Raw genomic sequence first — 24611 nt, forward strand, 5'->3', positions numbered from 1 at the left:
TGTATTGAGGAAAGCCATTGTGGCTGGCAGAGTGTGTGGCCTCAGGCAGAAACATCTGGAGGAGAGGAGGCCACACCCCTCATGGTGGCTTGCACACCCCCACCTAGGGACCTGGTGGGTCTTGGGCCAGGGTCAGCTGCCAGCAGGGCTGGCTGATGGCCCAGGAAGAAGCCACACTAGGACTCTTGCAGGCCTGCCGGGGGTCTGCTGAAGCTCATCCTACTTCTTTGAAGCTCTTGAGAGTCCCCACCCCCACCCTCCTCACTCTGCCTTCCAGAGCCCTCTCCTCAACTAGGCAACACTCCTGTGTCACGTGGCTCCCTCTGGCCCACACCCGCCTCCCACAGAGCCACCTGACCCCCATGTGCACACACACAAACATGCAGACACATACACACATGCAAACAGGCCCATCAGGCATGGGTGTGCACACACACACAAGCCACGTAGCCTGCCTATAGTTTCTCTTCACTAGGATCACCTCCATCCTGTGACCCCTGACCCGCAGCCTTTGCTGATGACCCCTGACCCACCCTAGCCCCACTCACGCCTCCTGGAGGAGCCGCACTCCACCACTGCCGCTGCCCAGAGACCCTGGACCACCTGACCTTTTCTGCTTGACCCGAGGTTGCTGCTGAGGCCATGTCTACTGTCCCTCAGTTTCCCTGGTTCGTGGGCACATGGAGCAGGACCCCTTACTCATCAGGAAGGGGAGGCCAGTGAACCCCTGGTGGGGCTCTTTGCAGGTACATACAATACAGGGGACCATGGGGGTGCTGGCTTCCTCTCTGCACCCTGAGCTCCTGCCACGCGGCCTGGCAGACCAGGATGAACGGACACTGTCTGGGGGGAAGAGGCCTGGGCCCAGGTGGGAACAGACTCAGTTTATCCTGTAGAGTCTTCAGAAGTCCCTGTGAGTTGGACTGCAGTATCACTTGGGGAACTCAGGTGAGCTTGGAAGGCTGAGGAGACAAGGAGAGACAGGTAACTGCTACCCATGGCAGAACACATGGGCTAGGTCACCAGCACTGGAGCCACCTGTCCAGTCAGGCCTGCCGATCTCCAGGCAAGGACAGCTCACTGCTGTGCTGGGGCAGAATGAAATAGTATGTGGGGCTCAGGCTTGTCCCAAAAATGAGTCATGCTCCAACCCTCAGTCTTCCCACCTGCCCATCCCTGGCCCAGCAGGTGGCTGTCCCTCCCAGGTTTGCCATCGGGAACTGCATGATGGTTGGAGCTTTGAGAAGTCATCCTGCTCCCTTGTCCCTTTGCCTCCAGGCAGGGTGCTCCCAGCCAGCCTGGAATGTTGGGAAGTGATCCTGTTCTTTCTGGAAGCTGCAGGAAGAGTCAGAAATCTGAAGAGGGAGGATCCCTGCCTCTGCCCCGCCATGCACCCCTAGAAATGCACTGCTCCCACCTTCCACCTCTTCAGCTGTGCAGGGGGCAGTGAGAGCAGCCGAGGCACTGGAGTGGGCCAGAGATGGCCAGGAAGGCCCATGGCCCAGGCTGGGAGAGATCTTGGGTGCAGAAGGGCCAGTACTCCACTGAGTGAGCACAGGGCCTATGGCCAGAGCCAGCATGAGAACTGGGCCTGGGACTGGACCAGGAGCTCCCTAGACCACAGGCCAGTATGTAGCCCAGCCCTGGGAGATCCTGTCATTTCTAGGTTTAGGTTGTCACAGGGAGAGCCGCACAGCTCAGGCCAGAGTGAGCCAGTCCAGAGGGAGCCCATGCTTCCTGGGCCCAGGAGGGAACAGGGAACTCCACAGAGCCAGGACGGTAGCCTAGTCCAGTAAAAGTCCATGATGTCTATGCCCAGGAGAGGACAGGGAACTCCACAGAGAGAAGCCTGGAAGCCCAGGTCGGGGTGAGCCTGTGGATGCTGAGCCCAGTATCAAGTCGGGAACTCGACAGAGAGCAGGCTCCGTGGGTCAGGTGAGTGTGAACCTGAGGTTTCCACACCCAGGAAGGTGCGGGAAAGGCCTCCCAGCCCAGTCCCAAGTGAACCAGTGGGTGCTGGCCCAGAAGAAGGCCAGGTATTCCCTAGAACCCAGGGCCTGTACCCCAGCCAGTGTGAGTCTGTGGATTTTAGGTCCAGGCAGGGGCCAGGTAGTCTGCAGAGCAAAGGCTTCATAGCCACAGCCCGAGTTAGCCTTTGAAGACTTATCCAGGATGGGGCTAGGTGCTCCACAGGGCCCAGGCCCTGAAGCCCAGCCAGTGTGAGCCTCTGGGTGTGGGCCAGGAAGGGACCTGGTGTCCTCCCCTCAGGCCTGTAGCTCAGACACGTGCTCCTCCAAGGGCAGCTCCTCAGGAACCCAGCCTTCTGCAGCTGCTAAATGCAATGGCGGAATGAAGAGGGAAGGTAAGGGAGAGGGACACGGCAGAGGGAGAGGAAAGGGAGGAAACGGAGCCCACCAGAGTGAGCCTGAGGGCTGCACCCAACCTTTCCGGACCTGGCCTTGACTGTGTGGTGAGGCACCCTGGGCAAGTCACAGACAAATGCCACGTGCTGAGGTGTCCCTCTCCGAGAGGGTAGTGGCCCAGGCTGAGCATGAAGTTGAGTGAGATTCTCAGAGGAGACCCCGTGGGCAGCAGGGAGGGTGACCATGAGGAGGAACCACCAGGCCCCCGGCTGCTTTGGCAGGTGTGTGGTGGGCAGAAGAGGCCAGGTCAGCCAGGGCTGGGTCTGAGCAGTGGGTCAGGATCAGGCTTTCAAAGGAGGATGATTGGGAGCTTGGAAAGGGCCTTGGTGGGAGCCTGGATCTGGGGAGCATCTGCCCCAAAGTAGTAGAAGAACAATAGAGTTGATGAAGTCACCGGGAGCTGCAGGTAGGGGGCAGCAATGAACACCCGTGTTTGCCCTGCAAGGAGCCAGCACTGGGCTGCAGGGGGCAAGAAGGGAAGATGGTCCCAGAGCAGGGGCAGGAGTTGTTAGGAGCCACTCGTCCCCGGTGGTGGTGGCAGGAAAGCAGCTAACATCTGGTAGTGGATGGCAGCCATCAGGGGTCCTTGCCCCCAGGGTGCAATGGGGCAGCTAGGTAAAGAACTGCGTGGAAGGGGCGGGGGCAGCAGCAGAGGGGCTCCTCACCCACCTGCTCAGCTAGGACCAGTGCCTTGGACTCGCTTCATTCCCAACCAGACCTCAAAATCTGGGAGCAGGGAGACCCAGGTGGACCTGGTGAGGCCTTGTAGGGATGCAGGCCTAGTGGGCTCTGTAGGTGCCTCTCAGAGTGGAGGGGAGGCAGGGGGAGGGTGGGGGCCAGGTCCCAAGGAGGCGCTCCATGAGAAAGCAGCCCCGACCCTGGGGTGCAGGTCCGTTCAGACTCAGCACTTTGCTGGTAGGAAGCCTAAAGACCCCATGCCAATTCCCCCAGGAGGCCAGGGCTGGCTGCGGCACAAGACAAACAAATTAGTCACTTTGTTGAGGTTGGCCTGGTCAGTGACGGGGACTGAGCCAGGGACCTGGCAGCCCAGGTCTGTGTGTCCTGGGTGACATCCCTTTACACACGTCCCAGGGGCCTATGTTGCCTGCTGGGCCTCTGGACGTGGGGGCGGGGAGAGAGGGTCAGGGAGGGTGATCTTTACCCACCTAATTGCCTCTCAGGAGGCGGAGCGGAGAGAGAGGGCAACTGGGGCTGACCAGCATTCCCTGGGGAGACTGTGTAACGAGGGACAGTAAGACCATCTGTGTGTGAGTGCCTGTGTGCCTGCGTGCACAGGTGAGCATCGCGCATGGGTGTGTGAATGTTTGCATTGTGCACACATATGTGTGTGTGTGCGCATGGGAACCTGTGTGCATGTGTGTGCCTCGAGTGTGTGTGCGCACGCGCCTGTGTGTGTGTGTGTGTGTGTGTGTGTGTGTGTGTTGATGGGGCTGAGGCTGGTGAGAGGTGCTCAGCCCCTTGGGGATGCCCAGTCCTGGTGGGGTGAGGGTCTGACTGATAAATGCAGGCATCTGGTGTTTAAGCCAGTTTCCTCTCAGTGCTTGTTGAGCTGCATGTTCGGGCCCCACCTCAGACTCCCTGGATAGGGATTTTGCACGAGCCAAGCTGTATGTTTACTAGGCTTCTCGAGGCAGGGTAAAGTGAGGGGAAGACAGCTGGCTTATGATTTGTTGGGAACCTGCATCAGGCTACCCCACTCCAAGCCTGCACTGTGTTGGGGGCTTTATCAGACTGAGGCAGGTCCCCTCACTCTGGTCATTTTAGAAGGGCCCTTGGGGAGATTGATGCAGGGATCTGGGTGAGCAGGAAGGTGGGGGCCCACAAGAATTGGGCACGTGGTCTGAGGACCAGGGAGCAGTTTGCTCTTTACTGCTTTTCTCTCTTGCCTCTGGCTGAGGGGTACTAGGGAGCTCTGGGAAAGGCCTTTCTGGCCAGACACTTCTCCCAGGTGGATCTGTCAGGAATGTGTTGGCTAACTCAGGGACCAGCCACCTCAACCAGCTATCCAACGCATCTGGAAGTGTTAAAAAGAAGTAGAACTAGAGACCTAACCAGGTCAATAAAGTCAGTTTCTGGGTGTGGGGCCTGGACACGAGTCTTAGGTTCCCAGCCACTGAAAGGTGATTCTTACAGCCTGGACTTTCTGCTCTCTGCCAGCCGGACATGAAGGTGGGGGGAAGGGTTGGTTCTTTCCCCAACCAGGTAAGAGGTTTTGCACCACTGATGCTGTAAGTACTTGGGCAGAGTTTGGAGGGATGAATGGCTCAAATTTTGACTCAGGAGCTGGCTAAGACCACAGGATCACAAACCGTTTCAAAAGATGCTGAATTGCAGAGGCATGAGCCGCACAGTTGCTGTGGCGGAGGGGTGGGGAGGGGCGGGGAGGGGACACCAAGATCCCCACCTCAGCTATGGCCATGAGATTCCTTATCTCCAAGCCAGAAGAAAGCACGGAGTTGTCCATTAACAGCAGGTTTTTAAAACATAAAGGGCAGAAATATTTGGAGGCTTAAAGCAGGTGAGTTTGTAACTAAGAGGAGAATCCCGTGGATAGATAGGTAAGTTTTCAGTTCAACCCTTGGCTTTATGAACCCAGGCTTTCGCCTGCTCCTGATATCTGTACAGAAGTAGAACACTACTAAAGACAATGCAATCAGCAAAAGAATCCCGTCTAATTTACTTTCCTAAGCCTTCACTGTTTTGCAGTAAATCAATTCAACAAAGTGTCACCCCCCTTTAGTTAAGTTACTTATTCACAGGACCTGAATTGCAATGAAAAAAAAAAAAAAGATACAATAGAAAAGGACTTGTACTTTAGAGTCTGAAATAGCTGAGCATAGAGTCGGCCTGGCCCCTAACTAGCTGTGTGGGCGGAGGCAAGTTTATATCTCCTATGCACCTCCCACCCCCCGTTTATTCATTTGTGAAATGGGCCTAACAACGTCTACGTGCCTACTTGGCAGATGTGCTGGGAAGGTGAAACGGAATAATTTCTGTGACAATTCCAGTATGGTACCTGAGAGAGTTGGAGCTTTGAACACAGAGCATCGATAATTAAAATGTCCATATTCCTCAATGTGTGGGTAACGCAGTCTCTTGTGTGGTTTCATCTGCTTCTCAACAGTGCAGTGAGGAAAACCTCCCTCAGCCATTGCACAGGTGTTGGGCCTGAGGATTTGACCCAGGCCCTCCAACCCCATGTTTCATGCTCTTTCCACACATTCTCCTGCTAGAGACAGTGCCACTTCAACGAAGCACCTGGTCAGTGGGTGGCAGGGACTCTGGCATTAGGGGAGACAGCAGGAAATGAAACTAAGGCACCGGAGAGTCTCTCGGGGAATGACTGGGGACTTCAAATCACAGAGGAGGTGCCTGCTGGATGCTTCATGCCAACTCACAGTGACAAGAGCTGGTCAGCTGTGCACATCACCATATCCAGACAAGCTCACTCTGCCATCTGTCCCACTGGGCCATCTAAGAAGGTGCTGCTGCTTCACTCTGCCTGATGGCTGGCCCTGGTCTCCACCAGCCCCTCAGCCAGTATCACTGTCAGTCGATGTTGATTGATTGTTGGAAAACCAGCTCAATACTCCACCCTCCAGACACATAAATACTCATGTGTGTGTAGACACATGCTATGTCTTTATTTACTGCAAAAACCTTAAGGAATCACCTGCATAGAAATTTTAAAACATGCCACATTTTATTGAGACATCTCCTCCGTCTGCAGAGTAGGTGACTACAGACAGCACACATAGATCTTTGCTTTTGGTGGATACGTTTAAAAAATCAGTGACTAAACCCTGTTCCTATGTCATAGATGTCCTTTTTTTGTGAATCTGGATACCAAAAAATGGTCCTTATGAACATGGAAGCAGTTGAGAACTAGTCAAAGAAATTGGGCCCCATCTGAGCTCCCTACGTAGAGAGGACCCAGCCCAAGGCCTGCTATGGAAGAAGAGGACAGAGGGCATTTTTTTTAAATCGCAAAAATAATAAGTAAATTTAAAAAAAATGATGATGGGTACATGTGATTAAATTTTAAAAAGGGGGGGCTAGAACATCAATAGAAAAATAGGTAAAAGGCATACACATAAAATCTATATACAAACATTTTTAAACCTAAAGCTTTTTATTTTATTAGTAATCAAGTATATCTAAAATAGTACCCCATTAAAATGAAGTATTGCCTTTGCCTATAAAAATAGCAAATGACTTCTTATTTGTAATGGCACTGCCAACCCTGATGACCACACGCCAGGCCAGTGATATACCCACTGTTGGAAAAATAGTTGGGTTAAAGTATTCCAAGAGCCTAGAAATATTGATATCATTTGGCCCAGTGATTTTATGCTCGGGATTATCCTAAAGAAAGCCTCAGAAGCTCAGAAAAAAAATATTGTAAGAAAATAATAATGGAAGCCAAATTGGACATCAGTAGGTAAAGATGAGGTACTTCATGTTCTCACAATGCACTGGTTTTCAGGTGTAAAAGTAGGTTTATGCAATGTTTGAGACAAATAGGGAAATTCATACCTTACCTTTTCTTTTTTTTAAAAGCAGCATATAAATGTTATACGAAGAACAATCTCAGCTACACATGCTTGGGAAACATGAGAAGGGATATATCCAGCCACTGACAGAAGCTGCCTCTGGTTGATGGGATCAGGAGTAAGAACTTCTTCCTGGTTTTTTTTTTTTTTTTTTTTTACAAAATATATGAATTAAGAAAAAACACTTGGACTTTGGGGCTAAGAACAAACTTTATCCAATGCCCTAAATTTATCTGCTTTCCCCAAATATTTACATCTGCAGTCATCAAATACATTCAAGACTATGAAAAATAAAAAGCCTCTCAAAGTCAAATAAGGTTAGTGCCAGGAGAGACCAAGGAGAAAATTAACGGGGGATCGATGGGGAAAGGGACCCAGCAGCACTGGCTAGCAGAAAGCCAACCGAAACCCTGGCACATTTCCAGCCTGCGCCGTCCTCTGGGCCCTGCAGACAACCGGGCCTCCGATAATAGAGGGGCAGCAGGTAAGCCTTCCTTGCGCCCTGTGTGGCCGGGCTCCTCTCTGAAGCCTCAGTGCAGACCTCAGGGACAGTGTGGCCAGGCTGCCTCCTTGTTGAGTCTCCATCTTTGCCCATGATCCTTTTAGTCCCCTGAGGCCTGAGCCGTGCTCAGGGTTAAGGATAAAAGATGAATAAAAGCAGCGCCCACTCTCAGGCCGTCTTGCCGCTTCATGCCTAGAAGTCCAGGTCTTCTTGGTGGAAGCCATCTGCCCCTGGCCCCGCACCCGCCGGGGCACTCGGGGAGCTTTGGGGGGCCTTCTCATTGCCTTCGCCACGGTCTCTGCCTGACCCCTGCTCTAGAGTCTCTGGGTCTGAAGGGGGCTCCTCATGCTCAGAAGTGGAACTCTCTGGATACATGGAGGTGACTTTTTCCTGTGCAAGTGGCTCTGACTCGGCCCCAGCGTCCCCCGGGTCTCCGCTGGCTTGAACCTCCTCTGAGCCTTTCTGGGAGACCAGGGAGCAGTTGCCCAGGGTGAAGGTTCTGGAGGAGCAGTCATGGGTTTGGGGGTCTGGCCCTGGGTGAGGGGTGTCCTCACTTGGGGCAGGTGACGGTGGGGTCACCTCTTGGTCTGTGATGCTGTTTTCAGAAGCCTCCCTTCTCAGTCCCTGTCCTGGGCTAGCTAGAGGGCCACCTTCTTCCTCACCTTGACTTCCTCCCGTGGACTCCAGCCGCCTGCCTCCTCCAGCTTCCTGGGCCTCTATGGCATCGACACCGTCACCAGGTCCTCCTACGGCCTCCGAGGCGTCCCCCTCCCCAGAGTGCTCACCCATGGCTCCTTCCTTCTCAGTCTCAGCCTGCTCCAGCTGCTCGGCCTCCTCCGCAGTGCTGCCATGGCGGCTGTGGGCTCTCCCGGCCTCTGTGTCCCCCGCCTTCTCCTGGTAACCAGCCTCCTCGGCCTCCTCTAGCTGAGCGTCTTGGTCTCTGCTGGGCCTCTGGCTCCCCTCACCCTCACTCTCCTTGCCCACTGTGGGTCCCAGGTCCTGACTTCCATCAGCTCCCTGGACAGACCCGGCTCTTGCGGGGATGTCCCGAGGCAGCTCTGTCCCTGTCCCCTCGGGGGCCCTCTCCTCCGCCTCTCCATCAGTACCCCCTTCTTTCTTCTTCTGCAGATTCTGCAGAATTTGCTGTAGGTCAAAGGCCTTTTTGATAGGTGCACTGGAGGCCCCTGGGGTGTCCTTTGGAGGCACAGGGGCCACTTTCTTCCTAATGCAGGCCTCACAGGGACAGAACTCGTCTTCCTCAGTCTCCCCACATGGCAGGTCCCCTAGGGCTTCGTGGAGGATGGGCCGGTCCTCCAGGGTGAGGGAGTGGAGGGCCCGGGCATAGGTCTGCTCAGAAAAGGCCAAGAGGTTGTGCAGACCCTGGAGGCGACGCCTGCGCTGCTCCGTTTGCAGGGACGCTTGTCCCCTGATGACCTCCCTGGGTGGCCCCAGGGCCATCCTCCCAGTCCGGCTCTCTATCTTCTGGAGCTCTTTGTTAGTGCTTTCTTGGAGCCGGAGGCCCATGTCCTGCTCCAGCTCGGCCACCATCTGGTCCAGCAGGGGGTCGTCCTGCAGGTCCCAGCGGGCGCGGAGCTCGGCAGTGGCAGTAGCCAAGTGCTTCATGAAGGCCTTCTCTATCTTTCTCAGCAACTTGGACACCCAGACAGGGTCAGGCTCCAGAAACACTCTGTGGGCCGCAGATGCACTGGACTCCCCAGTCCCTGGGGTGAACCTGGCCGGGGCTTGCTCACAGCCCAGCGCATCTGCTCTGGACAGCTCTTCCAAGCTGGACTTTGATGTGGGGCCAGTCTGACTCTCACTGGCATTGGAGTCCCTCTCACTGCGAGGACGAGGAGGGCATTCTGCGGGTTCCTCTGCGCTTCCTGGGGGACACAGCCCTGCAGAAGCAGAGTCCCCTCCTGCTTCCTCTTCTGGCACCCCCGGGTCTCCCAGCGTGCCCTCCCCACCTGGCGACTCCTCCCCGCTGACTCCCGCTTCTCCTAGGAGCCCCGCCTCCTCGACGCCCTCTTCTGGGGGGCTTTCTGTCTCTTCTGTTTCTTCTGATTGGGCCTCCGCTTCCTGCAGCATGTTTCCAACAAACCCTTCGGGGCTGTTGCCTGATGGCTCCAGGCCATCGCCCAGCATCTGCTCCCCGGGGCCGCCTCCTCCTTCCCTGCTGGTGGCACAGGCGCACACCTGGGAGCTGGGAGAAGCTGGGAGACCACTTGGCTGCGGGGTTCCCGGGTCCTCGAGGTGCCCCGAAGTTCTGGAATCAGACCTCTGGGAGGTTTCCAGGGGCAGCTCCGTCCTCTCGGGGACCTGGGCACCATGCGTGGCACAGGGCACGCTACCCTCCCCGGAGCCTCCGGAGCCACTGCTGACGTCCACACCCGAGGAGGAGGTGGGTGTGAAATTGTCCGTCACCGGCGGGGCCTGTAGTGAAGTGAGGTCCCCAAGGCTCAAGTCCAGCATGCCTCGCCCGAGGCCACACCCTGGCCACAGGGTCTGGGAGATGTTCAGCAGCTCCTGGTAGCGCGCTGAGTGTGTAGGTCTCACTTTGCCAGCAGGAGACCCAAGATCCTCATCAAAGAAGTGGAGCTGGGCGAGACAGGCAATGAGGTCACCCGCCAAGCGGCGGAGCCGCCTGGCCTCAGCACTAGACACCTCTGGCAGGCTGCTGGGTCGGCCGTGCTTGGAGCCCATCAGGGCCTTCATGATCTGCATGGAGGCAGAATCTCTGCCCGGAAGGACACTCGGGCTCATGCCAGGGCCCACAGTAGCCCCTTCTCCCACTCCAGCCTCCGAAGCAGCCTTGGATGCCTGGCCCGGAGCTGTACCTTGATGAGAACCGTCTCCTGGCTTGGAGCCCGCGTCACCGGTTCCTGGAGGGGTTCTGTCTGGCTCATGGGTACCCCCTTCCAGGGCCTGCCGTCCAGCCTGAGCCTGTTCCCCAGTGCTGCTCAAAGAGTGATCCCCCTCAGGGTCCTCCCGGGGGCCTTCTGGGATGGTGCTGACCACACCTGTGGCCTCGGCCACCATCTCATGCCTCACGTGCAGGGGCTCTTCTGGGATGTTGTCCAGCCATTCTCGGACCATGGCGTCCGGCGAGGAGTGGGGCAGATCATTGGGCGTCACGGTGCCATCTTCCTGAGGCTCCTCAAGTCCACCCCCATTGCCAGAGCTGGTCCCCAGCAATACACGCTGGGGCCCAGAACCAGGGCTGGTCCCGCCTGCCACCATGACTGTTGCCCCCACGGTCCCTGACTCAGGGCCAGGGGACAGCCTGCTCTCCACCTGGAGTTTTTCATCCCCCAGCCTGCTCCTGCTGGGCCCCCTGTCGTCAGCCCTTTGGTGGTCACTGCTGATGCTACTGCTACTTGTCGGGTGCTTCCTGGCGCAGGGCCGGCCCCTGGGAGGAGTCGGGCAGTAGCCCCGGCACACCCAGCAGGCTTCAGAGAAGGGCCCCCAGGCAGCCTGCGCTGGATCACTGGGGCTCCCCTGGACAGGGGAGGACCCCATCTGTGGGCAGCAGCAGCTTTTGTGGGCTCCTGGCTCTTCTCCCTCGGGACATCCAACTGGCAGAGCCAAGGGCAAGGAGGGCTCTAGGGTGTCCTCTGCCTGGTCCCCCAGACTGCCACCCCCTTTCAGGGACTCTGGGGAGCACGCCTTGCCCTCGGTGTCCCCCGCCAGTTCGGCAGCACAGTCTGAGTTACTCAGGAGTGTGGTGCTGGCACTGCTGGCCTCTGGTAGGTCCTGGGAATCCAGAGAGCCAGGGACGGAGGGTCCTAGGTCCCTGGAGGCCTGTTTTCTGGTGCTGGATGAGTTCTGAGAAAGCTGTGGCCCTGGACCACCTGGGCCAGTCCTGGGCATCTGTAGGGCTGTGGGGGAGTCTGGCAGGCAGTGGGTGTCCCTGCAGTGGTGACACCGCCTGGCACGGCCTCTCTGGACCACGCCGGCAGTACCAGGTGAGGACACTGCGCTAGATGGGCTCTGCCGCTTCCTCCTCCCCAGCTGGGCAGGGGCGTGAGTGAGAAGCCGGGGACAGCCTCCCTCTGCATCCCAAGAGTGGGAACGGCCTAGAGCCAGCGGTGGCCCCGCCACGGGTCCCTCCGTAGCCTGCTGCTGTGTGGCGCCCTGTTCACACTGCTCTGCTTGCGAGTCCCCAATGCTCAGAGGTGAGAGACTCCTGGTGGGAGCATCAGTGCTACTGCCCTGGGAGCCCTTCTCCCGGGAATTCCTGACCCTCACTGGGCTCAGGCAGCCCTCACGCTGGCCATCCCACTTGCTGGTCTCCTCACAAGGCCCGGTACTGGCCAAGGAGTCAGAAAGGGCTCCCTTTGCACCTGGGATCCTTGGTCCCGGGCAGCCATGCTGTCCTTGGCCACCCAGCTCTGCTTCCCCTGGGCAGGAGCCCTCACCAGCCTCCCTCTCATCTCCGCACTGGGAAGCAGCTGTGGAGGCTGGACACGGGCTGTCACTGCCCACGCCACCCTCGGGGGTCCTGGGGCTGCAGGAGTCTGGCTCGGAGCCTTCCCCATGTCCGGCACTAGAGGAAGGGCTGACGCTGTCCCTGCTTCGTCTTTCCCTATTCCTGGCCCCTCTACTCCAGCGGCCCCTGCATTGAGAGAGCTGGGCCAGCCCTGACCTCCTCCAAGGAGCCGACCCTTCACCCTGGGGGACATACAGGGGGTTCCTCCAGATCTCGAAGCTCGGCTGTGGCTGCTGGCCTTCATCAAATGCTCCCTGATGTCCTGCCTCGCAGGGACCCGGTCTCTGTGCCCCTGACTCTGAGAAGCCCCATGGGTGGCCCCCCCATCGGCAGCAGAGGGGGCTCCCCTCCCCCAGGACGGGGCCCTCCCCGCTGGCTGCCGTGAGGGTGCCGGTCCTTCCTGCCCTGTGGGACCACAGCAGCGTCTCCTCGCCCAGGAGGTGCAGGCGGACCTTCATCTCCACAGACAGGCTGCCGTCCTCGTTCATGCAGACCTTCTTCTCCACGTTGTCACCAGCCAGCAGCGGGCCAGATGTGTCCTGAGGGTGCCTGTGGGGGGCACCATGCAAGGATGCTGAGGGGTCTCTGAGACCAGACACGGAGAACTGTGGCGGTCTGCTGCTGGCCGTGGACCTCAAATGGATCACGCTCTGCTTGGCCTTGGGCCCCCAGCAACCTGGCGTGCAGTGGAGAGTAAGAGGAGAGAGGGCAGTGAGCCAGCGGGGACAACGCGGAGGGCACCCGCCACCTCCCCACTGCACGAAGGGAGTCAGACTGCCCACAGGGGCCTGCAGAGCCCGGCAGGGAGAACGTCAGAGAAGGGTCCCAGTGGCCTGTTGGACCACTAGAGGGTCCCTAGAGGAGGGGCAGCAGCATGAGAAGTCATGAGCTGGACTCATGAGGAGTCCAGAGAGGGGGGTGGTCAGCATGAGGGGGCTGCCTGAGCCAGGCAAAGGCCAGGACTTCCCAAGAGAAAGCCTCCCTGAGCGGCAACCCTGATGCACCCACCACCAGGAGTCCATCTTCCATGCTCCTGGCCACCAGCTGGGTGGCTTTGGGCAGAACTCTTTCCTGAACTGTGAGAGAAGCAGAACTGCACAGGTCCGAGAGGCTTGCTTTGAGGATGTGCGTGTGGCTAGCCATGCATCTAAAGCTACCAATACGGAGCCAGCAGGGCTGCAGGGGTCAGTGCCGGGCTCCTCAGCTGCAGGCCAGGAGGCACCTCAGCACACTGCTGCCGGCAACCCGACTCACACTGGAAAAGGCTCACGATTACTTGTGGTGATTGATTTCACCCTTATCGAGCTCTTGGGCTGATAAATGACGGCCAGGAAGGGTCCCGATGCACACTCTCAGGCCCTGGTCACCCAGCCTTTACCCCGTCCAGGAAAACAAGAAGGAGCCAGTGAGGATAGAAAGTGGCCCCGGGAAGAATGGGCCACTGAGGGGTTTTTCCTCTCATCTCCTGAGCTAGGCATGGTGACTGGGCAGGGCGGGCAGAGGCTGAGCCCATGGCCAGCCTGGCAGACCCTGTGAGCACATCTGGGCACATCAGGGAAGCCCAGGGCTCCTCTGAGAGGGGCCTGGGCTGATGCCTTGTGCCTCTGGCCCAAGCATGGCACCAGGGTGGGTGTTTCCTTAGCTTACTTGCTAAGGTTTGCTCGTCATCATACCAGTCATTTTGGTTTGATTTTTTATTCACCTCTATTCATCATGCCTTTTAAGTGGTGTGATGTTTGATAACGGAGCCTCGGCCGTGACCAGTGCAGGCGTGTGACCTCTGGTCAGGGTTTTTCAGTGCTAGTGGCCCCGCTGCAGCCGCCCGCTGCCTAAGACAGCCAGGGCTCTCAGAGGATTCGAGTATCTGCACACACCAGGCCCTTTGCCTCCGTGAGGCCAGGCCCACTGTGTCCCTCCGCAAGTTCTTTAGACCCTAGAAACTTCCAGCTCAAGATTTCCTAATTCCCGTTTCTTTAAATACCTCATGCTGCCTTCTCCCATCCCCATAAAATGCTCAGCCCAGTTAAGGTTGGCGATTATGAGGAGGAGAAAGACACAGGAGAGACCCTCCACATGGCTGGAACACCTCAGAACTGAGGCCAGGTGCCTAGAGGTAGCTGCCCAGCCCTGCCAGCCCACCACGCAGTGCAAATCAGATTGGAGCCTAAAGCAAACTCACTGTGTTTGTTCCTTGAAGTCATCCCAGATAAAGTCTCAGTCTTGTTTTTCTGGGCGCTTTCCAGAGCTGGAGGTCTGAAGGCCTCGTTCCCAGCACACACCAGCATGGAGGGGCCGCGCAGCAGGGCCTGCAGAGAGTCCACCTGCAGAGGACAGCGTGAGCAGAGACCTCGATGCAGAGACCCCCTGCTCGGGGGGCACAAGGGGGAAGGATCAGCCTTTCAGCCCTTCCTGACATTTCACATCACACCGGAGCAGCACCTGCCACCCCCAGACGCTCCCTGCTGACCAGCACTGGTTCCTCCCACGTGGCCTCCACTCTAGCTCTCCCTCCACCAGGTGTGAGCCTGCTTTGGAAGGAAAGAAGGTCGGAGCCCTCAGGCTTCTACCCTGCCCACATGTCCACCCTCCAGAATGTGTTTCCTAACGCGGCTGCGGCAGAAAGCCCTCCAGCCCCAAGTAGAGCCTGGACTCGACATCCCCCCGTTTTCCCAAGCAGAGTCCTCTCTGGTGTCTGACCTGAGTTTTCTAGGGTAATCCAAGCCCATTGCCTCTGCCTGTGCCCAAGTAGTGGAGGAGCCCTCGCTGCCTCCGTCCTGCAATGGTGTCCAGGCTCCTAACCCCCACTGGGCCCAGCACCAACCACAGCGTGCCCCGCCCACGCCTGGGTCAGAGCTGAGCAGGCTGGAAACAGCCTCCGCTTTAGAAAACAACCTCACCTGGCCCAGAGGGCCCTGCACCCCTGAGTGTTTGCACTCTTGCTGCCAGCACTAGCTGTGTCAGGGGGCTTGTTTCATCTTTAAAGTGCAGAATGTGTTCTTTTTCATTTTCTCTAATTAGAAGAGTTTACTCTCACTAGCAAGGAAATGGCAGAGAACTCTTAGTCTCCCCCCAAATGACACCAATTTCTTATACTCCAGATGGTTCAGCCCAGTTAATTAGACGTGTGTTTTCAACTTCTAGGTGCATTTCTTCTTGGATTTAGATTTCTAGTCCATCTCAAAACTACAAACAGGAGCCAGGCCTTTCAGCTTATAGATGGAGCCTCACACCTAGGAAAACACTCTCCAGGAGAGCAGACAACTGAGATCTGAATGGTGCTTTCACCCCTGGGGGCGAGTGGAATCTAGAGTCTGTAACAAAAGGGCATTATCAGGAGCTCATCCAGCAGAGGACCCCAAAGTGAAGTCATGACAGCCTTCCCTGGGGTGTCTACAGAAATGCTAACAGCTCTGCCGGGAGTCTGCTGAACATATCCTAATATCTCTTTCACGTATTTTGAGTCTGTTCTCTCCCTCACTAAACCCTCCAGAGTGTGAGCTAACCCAAGGTACCCAAGGTAGGGACCTATTTTTCGTGGTCTCTGTAAGTGGCACATGCTAGGACGTAGTAAGTCCTCAATGATTCAAGAGCATTTTGCATTATGACTTTGAAACCACGGACGCCGGTGCTGCCCTTTGACAGCTGCGCAACTACAAACAAATTACTTAGCCTCTGTGCCTCGTTTTCCTTTTCTATCCAAAGGGGATAATAACATTAGCTGTCCCTGGGTGTGTGTGGTAGAGGCTGGGCTCTGGACCAGGCCATCTCTGAAACACCCTCTCTGGGCTGCTTCTCAGAATGCTCAAGAAGCTGGGAGCCATTTCCAGATCTCCCGTGCAGCTAGGGTTCTCCACATGAATCGGTCCCTCTCACTGGATGCCCAAGACAGGGAACATGGCAGCAAAGCAGAGATCACCTTCTTTCACCTTTTGACTTGCCGGCAAGCAATAGGCACAGAGAGGCTGAGCCGAAAGATGGCAAAAGTGACACTCATTATTTCAGTGCCCACTCACCAACTCCTGAGCATCGACAGACAACTGTGACACTGATCACCTTCTCCAGGCTGGGCCCCAGAGACGGAGGGGTAACACTGAACCCAGTCATCCCAGTGACAGTCGCCCAATGGTCCATTATGCAGACTGTTAGAGATCAGTTTGGTGATATTCTGGAATCTTCTCCAGGAATGCAGCCTGGGCTCCTCCAGCCTTTCAGTGACTCTTCTGTGCAGAACTCCTCCCTACGTAAGATACCGAGCCACAGCTGACAGAGTGTGTTATCAGAGGTGTTCGTGGGACTAGGCCCTCAGGAAGAGAATCTGGGGTTAGTTATCTGGGCTGGTTGGATTCGAAGGTGATGATAAACTGGTGACAAGGGGACATGGTAGCCCTTGGCACACAGTGACAAAGTAGGTACTTAAGTGGTGACCTTGAGTGGTAGAAGTGGTGTACTGACAGCAGGACTGTGGCTGCCCTGGCTGCCACAACAGACCCATCAGGAGACTAAGCAGGACTGAGCAGGGGGCATGCTGCCTCGAGCCTCAGAATTGGCAGCTCCACCTCTAAACCCTCCTCTGAGGACAGCGCGAGGGCTTGGGAGCTTCCACAACCACTGCCAAGGAATCTCTCTTCTCTTGTAGCCAAAACTCAGATGCAGAAACTGATTCTGCTGGAACACAGCTGACCAGGGCCAGGCAGCCCATGGAGCTGCAGAGCCGATGTTGGGGCAGCGCTCCTTCACCAGGAGAAAGACACATTCCAGGTCAGGCTCAAGAAGAGTGAATGGAGGCATGACCAGGTTGCTTGGGCAGGTGGCTCCCACTCGCAGTTCACCTGTGGCAAAGCTGCCTCCCCCTCAGCACACACCTGGGGCTTCCTGGGGAATTCCCTAGGACCAGTTCACTGAAGAACAGGTTGGGTTCTGGGTCCCAGAATATGGCAACCTGGCTGGAGGTGGTGTGGCCGCATTACAGACCCGCGCAGCCTCACGAAGGACAACGAGGAAGGAAAGGCAGGGGACTCTGTGATTTGGTTGACTATCTTCCTGGAAGGAGAAATGGCAAGAGGCTCTCTGCCACTTATGGGCAGTGGTTGGCCATATAATCTGACAATCAGGGACTTGGGAGGATCAGGACTGGAAAACTGGTGGTGAGGAATGCAGAGAAGGATCTGTGAAAGAATCTCTCAGGATCCGCCCAGAGGGAGAGAACATGGTGTCCTGCTTGTTCATCAAAGAGCGATGATCATCTCGTGGACAAGTTGACCTGCACAGTGGAGCCCGGCACCCTCCTTCTTCAGCTCCCCAGGCATGCTCCGTCAGCTCCTGCACAGAGTGGCTGAGTCACACAAAAGAGGATGCCAGCTCCACTTGGTCCACATAGATCTGGCTGCCACATTCTCTCAGGGCTGGGTCTGCCAGGAGCAGAGACCCAGGCTAACCTCATGCTCTGCATCGTACCCCGAGGGACTCAGCCAGCCACCTGGTGGGGAGCTAAGGACACTGGGCTCCTGTCTAGGAGATGGCCAGCCACGTGTCATCACTGAGATGGACACTTATTTTGGATAGGTTTTGTGTCTTGTCCATCATTCTTCCAGTATCCCTTTCTGTGGACTTCTTGAAAACTTCTTCCCAAAGAACTGATTTTATAGTAAAGACTTGGACAGGGGCTTCACCCTGTGGAATTCACCGTGTGGCAGGTGGTATATGCCACCGCCCCAGAGCACCTGCAGCATGGGAACAGCAGGACAGTTTCTGGAAGACTCCATTTGGGAGACAGCTAGGAAGCGTCCCTTGACTATTACCTTACAGGATGTTGACAAGTGCTTCAAGAGCCAACTGCAGACACCTGGGGACTACGGGCCGGAAGTGAGAGTGGCTCCCCGCCCTGGTACACCTGTGAATCAGGTGCCCTTCTTTGCACCTGTGGCTGCAAACATTTTGCTCCCATCCCAGCAACTTGGGCATCTGCTGGCTGGGAGGCCCCAGGACCCAGGAGAATCCCCCCTGGAGTCACATGGCGGCTCCATGAGCTGAAAGTGGAGACCGCCACCTGGGTGTGTGGAGTTGCCCATGACGATGAGCCGACAGGCAACTAGAGGGCTCCCGTGTGGGGTGCGGTGGGTGGTTATCGTCAAGGGCAAGTGGGTCGCCGTTACACAGAATCTGTTGGGGTGCCTGTCTGGCTGCCCCGGCAGGGAGAGAAGTCAACACAGCCGCGGCAGCCGCGTCCGGCAGGAGCTCCAAGGCTCAGCCTCAGAGCGTGGCTCCCTCTGCCAAGTAGGCCCTGGTGGGAGCAGAAGGAGCAAGGATGGGGAGTGGAGGGGATTTTAAATACCAACAACAGCCTCGTGAGACAAAGCCAATCTCCTCCCCACCTCTGCCAAGTAACCATATTAGGTCTATCTATATTAACCAATTTCCTACTTTTCGCTATCAAATTCTTAACACCACTTTAAGTAAGGTATTTTGATGGGCATGGACTTCAATAGACCTTAACATAAAGGATGCCATGTGGGTTGTGGTTGAATTCGAAACAGGGGTACAGTATGGGGTGACTTCAGGAGAGAATATAAACATGATTTTGATGGCTCTGAACTCTCCTGGAAGGAGGCTGCTGAGAGGACTGGGGAAGAAAATAAAGAATGTGCCAAGCAGGAGCCTGGCTCTTGCCAAGTGCTCGGCGAGTAGGCTCTGGAGATGTGGGAGCAGTTCCTGCTCCATCAGCGGCCTGGCCGGAGCCTTCCCGCTGTCCATCTGTGGGTAGCGTAGAGCTGGTCAGGAGGAGCCTCCCGTCCCATCTGGGCTCTGACCTGAGGTCCGGAGGCCTTGTTAAGGAAGTATGGCCCGACAGCCTACCTTCTTCCCACTGGTGGTGTATATCTGCCTCACGGGGAAGCGCAGGAGATCCGAGGCTTTGCTGAGAAAGGCCGCCAGGCTCCTGGTGTTCCTGTGGCTGAGAACCACCGTCTCCTGCAACCTGGGGTCCCTGTTCTTAACCAGCGTTATCCTCCTTGGGGCTCTAGGTCCTTTCCAGGAAGAGGATGTTCCTGGCACCTCACGCCCGCCGTCCAAGTCCTGGGACTGCAGAGCAGAGGGGCTCCTCCCCCGCAGCTGGCCCGGCCCACTGGGGGTCTTGGGGGGCTTTCTATCCGAGCAAAGGTAGCAGCCCCCATCTTGTAGCTGCTCCAGGGCACTGAGGCCATGCAGGCCCCGGGGTGTGGTGACGGAGCGCACCCCAAAGGAGAGAGGCACGCGCTGGGAGAGCTCGTCCATCAGGGCACTGAAGGTCTTGAAGCTGCGCCGGTGCACAGCCAGGCGAACTCCTGCGAACCGCGCATCCCCGCGCTTGAGGAAGGTTATCTTCTTGGCTGGTGGGACGTGGGTGACAGAGGGCAGGAGGCACTGCCGGTGACTTGGGCCCTGGGTGTCCCTTGGAGAGCTGCTCATGACGCGGAGGCCCAGACAGCTGGAATGGCAAAGGTAGAGGGAGTCAGGGATTTTGTTGTCTGTGTCTCCTCTTCTTTATCGAGGGGCTTCCTACCCACTCCAGACTGGGCACCCCACCGGGCAGAGATGACTAACCCCTTCAGGTTGGGCAAAAGGGCAAAGGTTTGGCATTGGACAGGTCACCCATGTGGCCCGGGGGGAATGACACCCCTACTGTGACTGCAGCTCCGGTTTCGCGCAACGCGATGGTGAACTTGAGTTGATGCAGACACGGCACCCGGCCTGGAGCGAGTGCCAAGTCTCTGTTCCCTTCCTTCCTCTTGCAGCCTTTCCACCCCCTTCTGCCAGCCCTGGACTTTGAACAGGTTAGTGGTCTGTCTTCTAAAGAGGTGGGCAAACAGAGCGGCGGTCTTAAAACAGAGTAAGATCTCGGGGCGAGGAGTCAGGGACCAGCTGGCATCCCCCTCTCCTGTGGCCTGGAACCCCACCTCCCTGGACCCTGTCCAGCTGCAAGGTGGGAGGGCTGGAGCAGAAGGTGCTGGGACAGTCCCTCGGGACAGTGGCGTAGACAAGGGGCCCTGGAGCTCTTTCTGCGACCCCAAGAGAAGCACCCTCGGAGCCCTGCGTGTCCCTCCCTGGAGAGTGCCACTTGCCGCCTCTCACTCCACCAAGTCCTGGCACCTGCCCGATGAGGCCTGGGGGTGAACTTCCCAGCCCACTGGGAAGGAGAGAGGCCAGGCCAGCCGTGTAGGGTCAAGGCCATCCCTGCCCCGTCACACCCTGGCAGGGGAGCCCAGTGCCTCACACAGGACTCTTGAGAAAGCCTTCCGCACGCCTCTCCTGTCCCAGGTCACAGTGCTCTGCTCCATGCACCTGCAGCCAGGCTGTCCTGAAACCCAGCTTCCTGGTTCCCCAGGATCTACAGAAAAGGGCCAGGCCTTGCCCAACTTCAAGGGCTTCTCCCACGGGCCCACCTCCCCCAGCCCCCTTGTTTCCTTCCAACCCCAGGGTTCTTCTGTGTGGCCCACCCTTTAGCGCCCCACCATGGGGTGAGCCCTCCTGGGCCCCCACACCTAGGAACCCCCAGCAGGTCCTCGTTCCCAGCTGCACCCCTCTGTTCCACTCCACCTTGGCAGGACCTGCCTTCTTCCCAGCACTCACCCCTGCGCTGGCCCAGGATGGGGCCCGGGAAATGCACACTGAGAGCCCCTATGGGCAAGCTGGCCCCTGGCAGCCCTCCCTCATCTCTGGCACGGCTCTATAATTAGCTTCCTCCACCTCCTGTGTCCCCACTGATCCCTGCAAGCTGCTCTGTCTAGGCCTCCTCACGTCCCTGCAGCTGATCAGGTGCCTCGAGGATTAGCCCTCAGGGACAGCTTTTCTTCCCACTTGATTTCACTTCTATTTGTGACTGTGAGCATCCTTCTTGGCCCTTCCTAAGGGACCCAGAGGGAAAGGAAGCATGACAGTGTCCCAAATGCCATCATGTCACCCAGCATCATCATGTCCTCCAGCAGGCTGTGTCCCCTAACACCACCGTGTCCCCCAGGATGCCAGGACTTCTCCTGCTGCCCACCCCTGCCTTGCACAGAGGTCCTGGACTGAGACCTCGGGGACAGCAGCTCTGCTGAGCATCCAAGGGCAGAGCTGGCCTGGGGCTGAGGCCAAGGCCCTCCGTGGGCCTCGACGCTCCAGGTCCCAGCCACCCTGTCCTCTGGCATTCTTTTAGAGCATAATCTCTCTCCCAGCTGGAATTTCTGATCTTCAACTGGATTTTGGGAATAAAAAGAGACATGTGAGCTAAGGGATCCTAAATGCCAAGATCAGGCTGAGAGCAGCTGGGGTGCCCTACAGAGGTGACCAAGCATGCAGCCTGAGGAGTGGAGGGCAGTCCTGTCTGCCCTCCTGATCAATGTGCCTGCACTTGTGTGACTTACACACTCGCACCCATCCACACTCACTCACACACACTCACTCCTCCCACAGGCACACACTCATGGATGTGGATGGAGGTGACTCCATCCACACTTGCACACACTCACAGCCATGCACACTCATACCTATCCCCACACACACATGCACACACAGGTCACCATGTACTTAGAAGCACACGTGTTCAGAGGGGATTTCAGGCCCAGGAGGCCTGGAGGAGCAGGGCTGGCTGGTGGCCCCGGCCTGGGGAGGTTGTGCATGCGCGAGCAACACACTGCGGGTGGCAGGCAGAGGTGGCACTGACCTCCAGCCTCATCAACACAGAGACAGGCACAGCCTAGTCCCTGCAGAGTCACCTGCAAGTACAGCCTTCTCTTGCAGCCAGGGGACAGGAGACCAAATGGGGAAGGTTTTCCTCTCTGAAGAGGCTTACGGAATCAAGTCCTCCACCCTGAGACCACCTGCCTTGTGGGTTACGTGGTCATTCACTCACACGCAGCCAATGAGGTATCTACTGAGCTTCAGCTTCTACCCTGGGTCACAGGAGTGACCCACAAGATATGGCTTCATCTGCAGCATCCCCACATTCTAGTGTGACAGTGGACACGCTCATGCACACTACTGTAACAATCCAGACCCCACACGCAGGGCATGTTAGAAAGCAGGGAGAAGGTGAGTTGGGGAGGCCTCTAGGAAGAGGTCACGTGGAGGCTCCAGAGAGGACTGCAGGACAATGTGGAAGAGGCTAGGACAGGCTCGACACACAGATACGGCCTTGGCACCACCACTGCCTGCCTGGGGTGGGTGGGTGGTGGGATGGTGGGGGAAGGTCTGAGGTTCCCAAGAGTCAGATCCACTGAATAGACTCGGTGCAGACCTGCAGCAAAGCGCACCAACCCTACATGTGAACTTCCCAGGAACAGGAGCCAAAACTCCCCTTCACTTTCACTTTTTTTTTTTTTTTTTTTGGAGGGGGGTACCAGGGATTGAACTCAGGAGCATTTAGCCACTGAGCCACATCTCCATCCCTATTTTGTATTTTATTTAGAGACAGGGTCTCACTGAATTCCTTAGCACCTTGCTGTTGCTGAGGCTGGCTTTGAACTTGTGATCCTCCTGCCTCAGCCTCCAGAGCCACTGGGATTTCAGGCGTGCCCCAAGGCGTCTGGCTCCCTTCACTTTAAGGACCTGAACTGGGAAGCTGCCATGTGGGGGGGAAGGAGCCTACAGTGTGGGCACAGGAAGCCTCAGCAGCAAGCGCTGGCCTGTCGCAGAGGCAGAAGTCAGATCTGAGTTAGGAAGGGGCTGGGGCTGGGGGTCAGGCCCCTGCCAGATCTCCAGTGCGTCACAGAGTCCACAGGGGCCACTGGCCCATTCCTACCAGCAGACAGGCCTTCAGCTGCAGGACACAGCACTAACTACCAGCCGAACAGAACAGGGCACCATCTACTTCCCCTCCGGACTCCTCCCTTCAAGGCTCCTGTCTGGAGCAGGACAGGAGAAGACAGCTGAGCTGGGAGGACCCCTGGCTGGCTGGAGGGAGGGCAAAGGGAGAGAAAATAGAAGTCACAGGAAACGCTCAAGAGGTGGCCAGCCCCGGCGTAGGAGCTGGCAGGACCTCGGAGGAAACGGTTCAGTTGGCAGCCGTCCTGGGAGGGGCTAGGCTGGAGCTAGGGGCCAGGGGCCAGCCGGGCAGCAAGCATGGCAGATTCAGGAAGGGACAGAGGGTGAGAGAAGTCCGTAGGCAGGGTGGAGCTGCAGTGCCCAGGGACAGTGACACCAAGGCCAGACCGAAAGGACGAGCAGGACGGAGGGGCGACGGTGCGAGGCAGGTGGGTGTTACAGGTGGACCCTGAGAGAAGCCACAGTGACGTGGACGGCTTCGAGGCCGGGGACCGCCTGGGTGAGGAATAAGAGCCACCATCACCAGCGGGGCACCAAGACCTCCGTGGGGCCCCACCGCTGTGTGGGTGGGTCAGCACGTCCTCAGCACCACCTGCCGCCATGCAGACTTGCTGCGGGTTGTCGGGAGCACCATGAATTTAAGGACCAATCAGAAAACCAGAGGGAAAATAGTGACAACCAAGACGGAGGGAGGCCATTTACGGCAAGGCGTGACCCCGTTTTCAAAGACATTAAAATGCCACAAACCCCAACCCGTGTGCATTAGTGCCTTCAGGCTGACCAAGAGCTTTGCACCAGTTGTACCCATTAAGGGACAGCAAAATGGTCCAGCCACTAAGGACAAGGATATGCAGGTCCTCAAAACACCTGGGCCATTACCCCACGACCCAGCAATGACACTTCTGGGTAAACCGCAAAGCGTGGAAGGAGGGACCAAAAGGAACGTCTCCATATCAACGTCTCTAGCAGCAGGTTCCCAGCAGCCAAGGCTGGAGAGACCCAGGGTGACCAGCAGGTGAGCCCAGGGGCGAAACGTGATCTACCGTCCGGTGACTACGGTGACTACCCTGTCCACGTGCTGCATGGACGGGCCTCCAGGATGTTGTGCCAAGTGCAGTCAGCCACTGAAGGGAGCGCTGGCGTGGCGGGCTATGCCATAAGCCACTCCTGGCCTTGGGAGGACTCCTGAGGAGTCAACACACCCATCAGTGCTTAAGACTTTCCAGGTAACGCCCCGCTTCCCTTCAAACTACGGCAAAACCCTGGACAAGGGACCTTCCGGTCCTATGAGCACGAGGCTCAGCACACATCTCAGGGACTGAGCCTCTCAGGCCACCCACAGATGTCCCCAGAGAGTGGCAGGGCCCAGATTCAGACACCCTGCCTGGTCAGAGAGGAGGGGTGCAAAGGAGGGGAGGGCGCGGAGCTCTGGGCTGGCCAGGGCTCCTGGGGTGTGAGGAAGTGGCCTGGGAACACAGGCTCTCCCGTTCAGCTGTGGCCACCGGAGAAATCTCCCCAGTGACAGTCCCTGTCCCGTCTGGTGATAAAGGAAGGACTCCTCATGACAACTCAGGAAAAGACCTGGGGGTGGGGGGGACAGAGAAACCTGATACTGGCACAGGGAGTAGAATCCTTGGAAACTGGTCAAAAATGAAATGAAAACCAGGGTCAGAGGGTCTTCCTGCCCTGCCCCCCACCTGTTAGTACTCTGCCCTGCCAAGGAAGCCGGCTGGCCGCTGGGGTCCTGTGCCCACAGGGCTTCAAATGCCCAGCGGGGCGTGCCACCTCCTCTGAGCCCCCGAGAACAGGGGTACCTGGTTCACCTGGCATCCCGAGCTGGCGCC

General features: G+C 57.3%; 1 protein-coding gene across 1 annotated transcript; it reads right to left on the bottom strand.

Moving 5' to 3' along the window:
• Positions 1–7691: 7691 nt before the first annotated feature.
• Positions 7692–19431, bottom strand: RP1L1 (RP1 like 1; the record flags this gene model as incomplete). Its single annotated transcript, XM_081269309.1, has 3 exons — positions 7692–12664; positions 14168–14309; positions 18841–19431. 3 exons carry the CDS (start codon positions 19429–19431, stop codon positions 7692–7694), a joined length of 5706 nt encoding a protein of 1901 aa, XP_081125435.1.
• Between the last annotated feature and the right edge of the window lie 5180 nt (positions 19432–24611).

Source organism: Spermophilus citellus (genome assembly GCF_964194105.1).
Source record: "Spermophilus citellus genome assembly, chromosome: 16".
In the NCBI taxonomy this organism is placed as follows: Eukaryota; Metazoa; Chordata; class Mammalia; order Rodentia; family Sciuridae; genus Spermophilus; species Spermophilus citellus.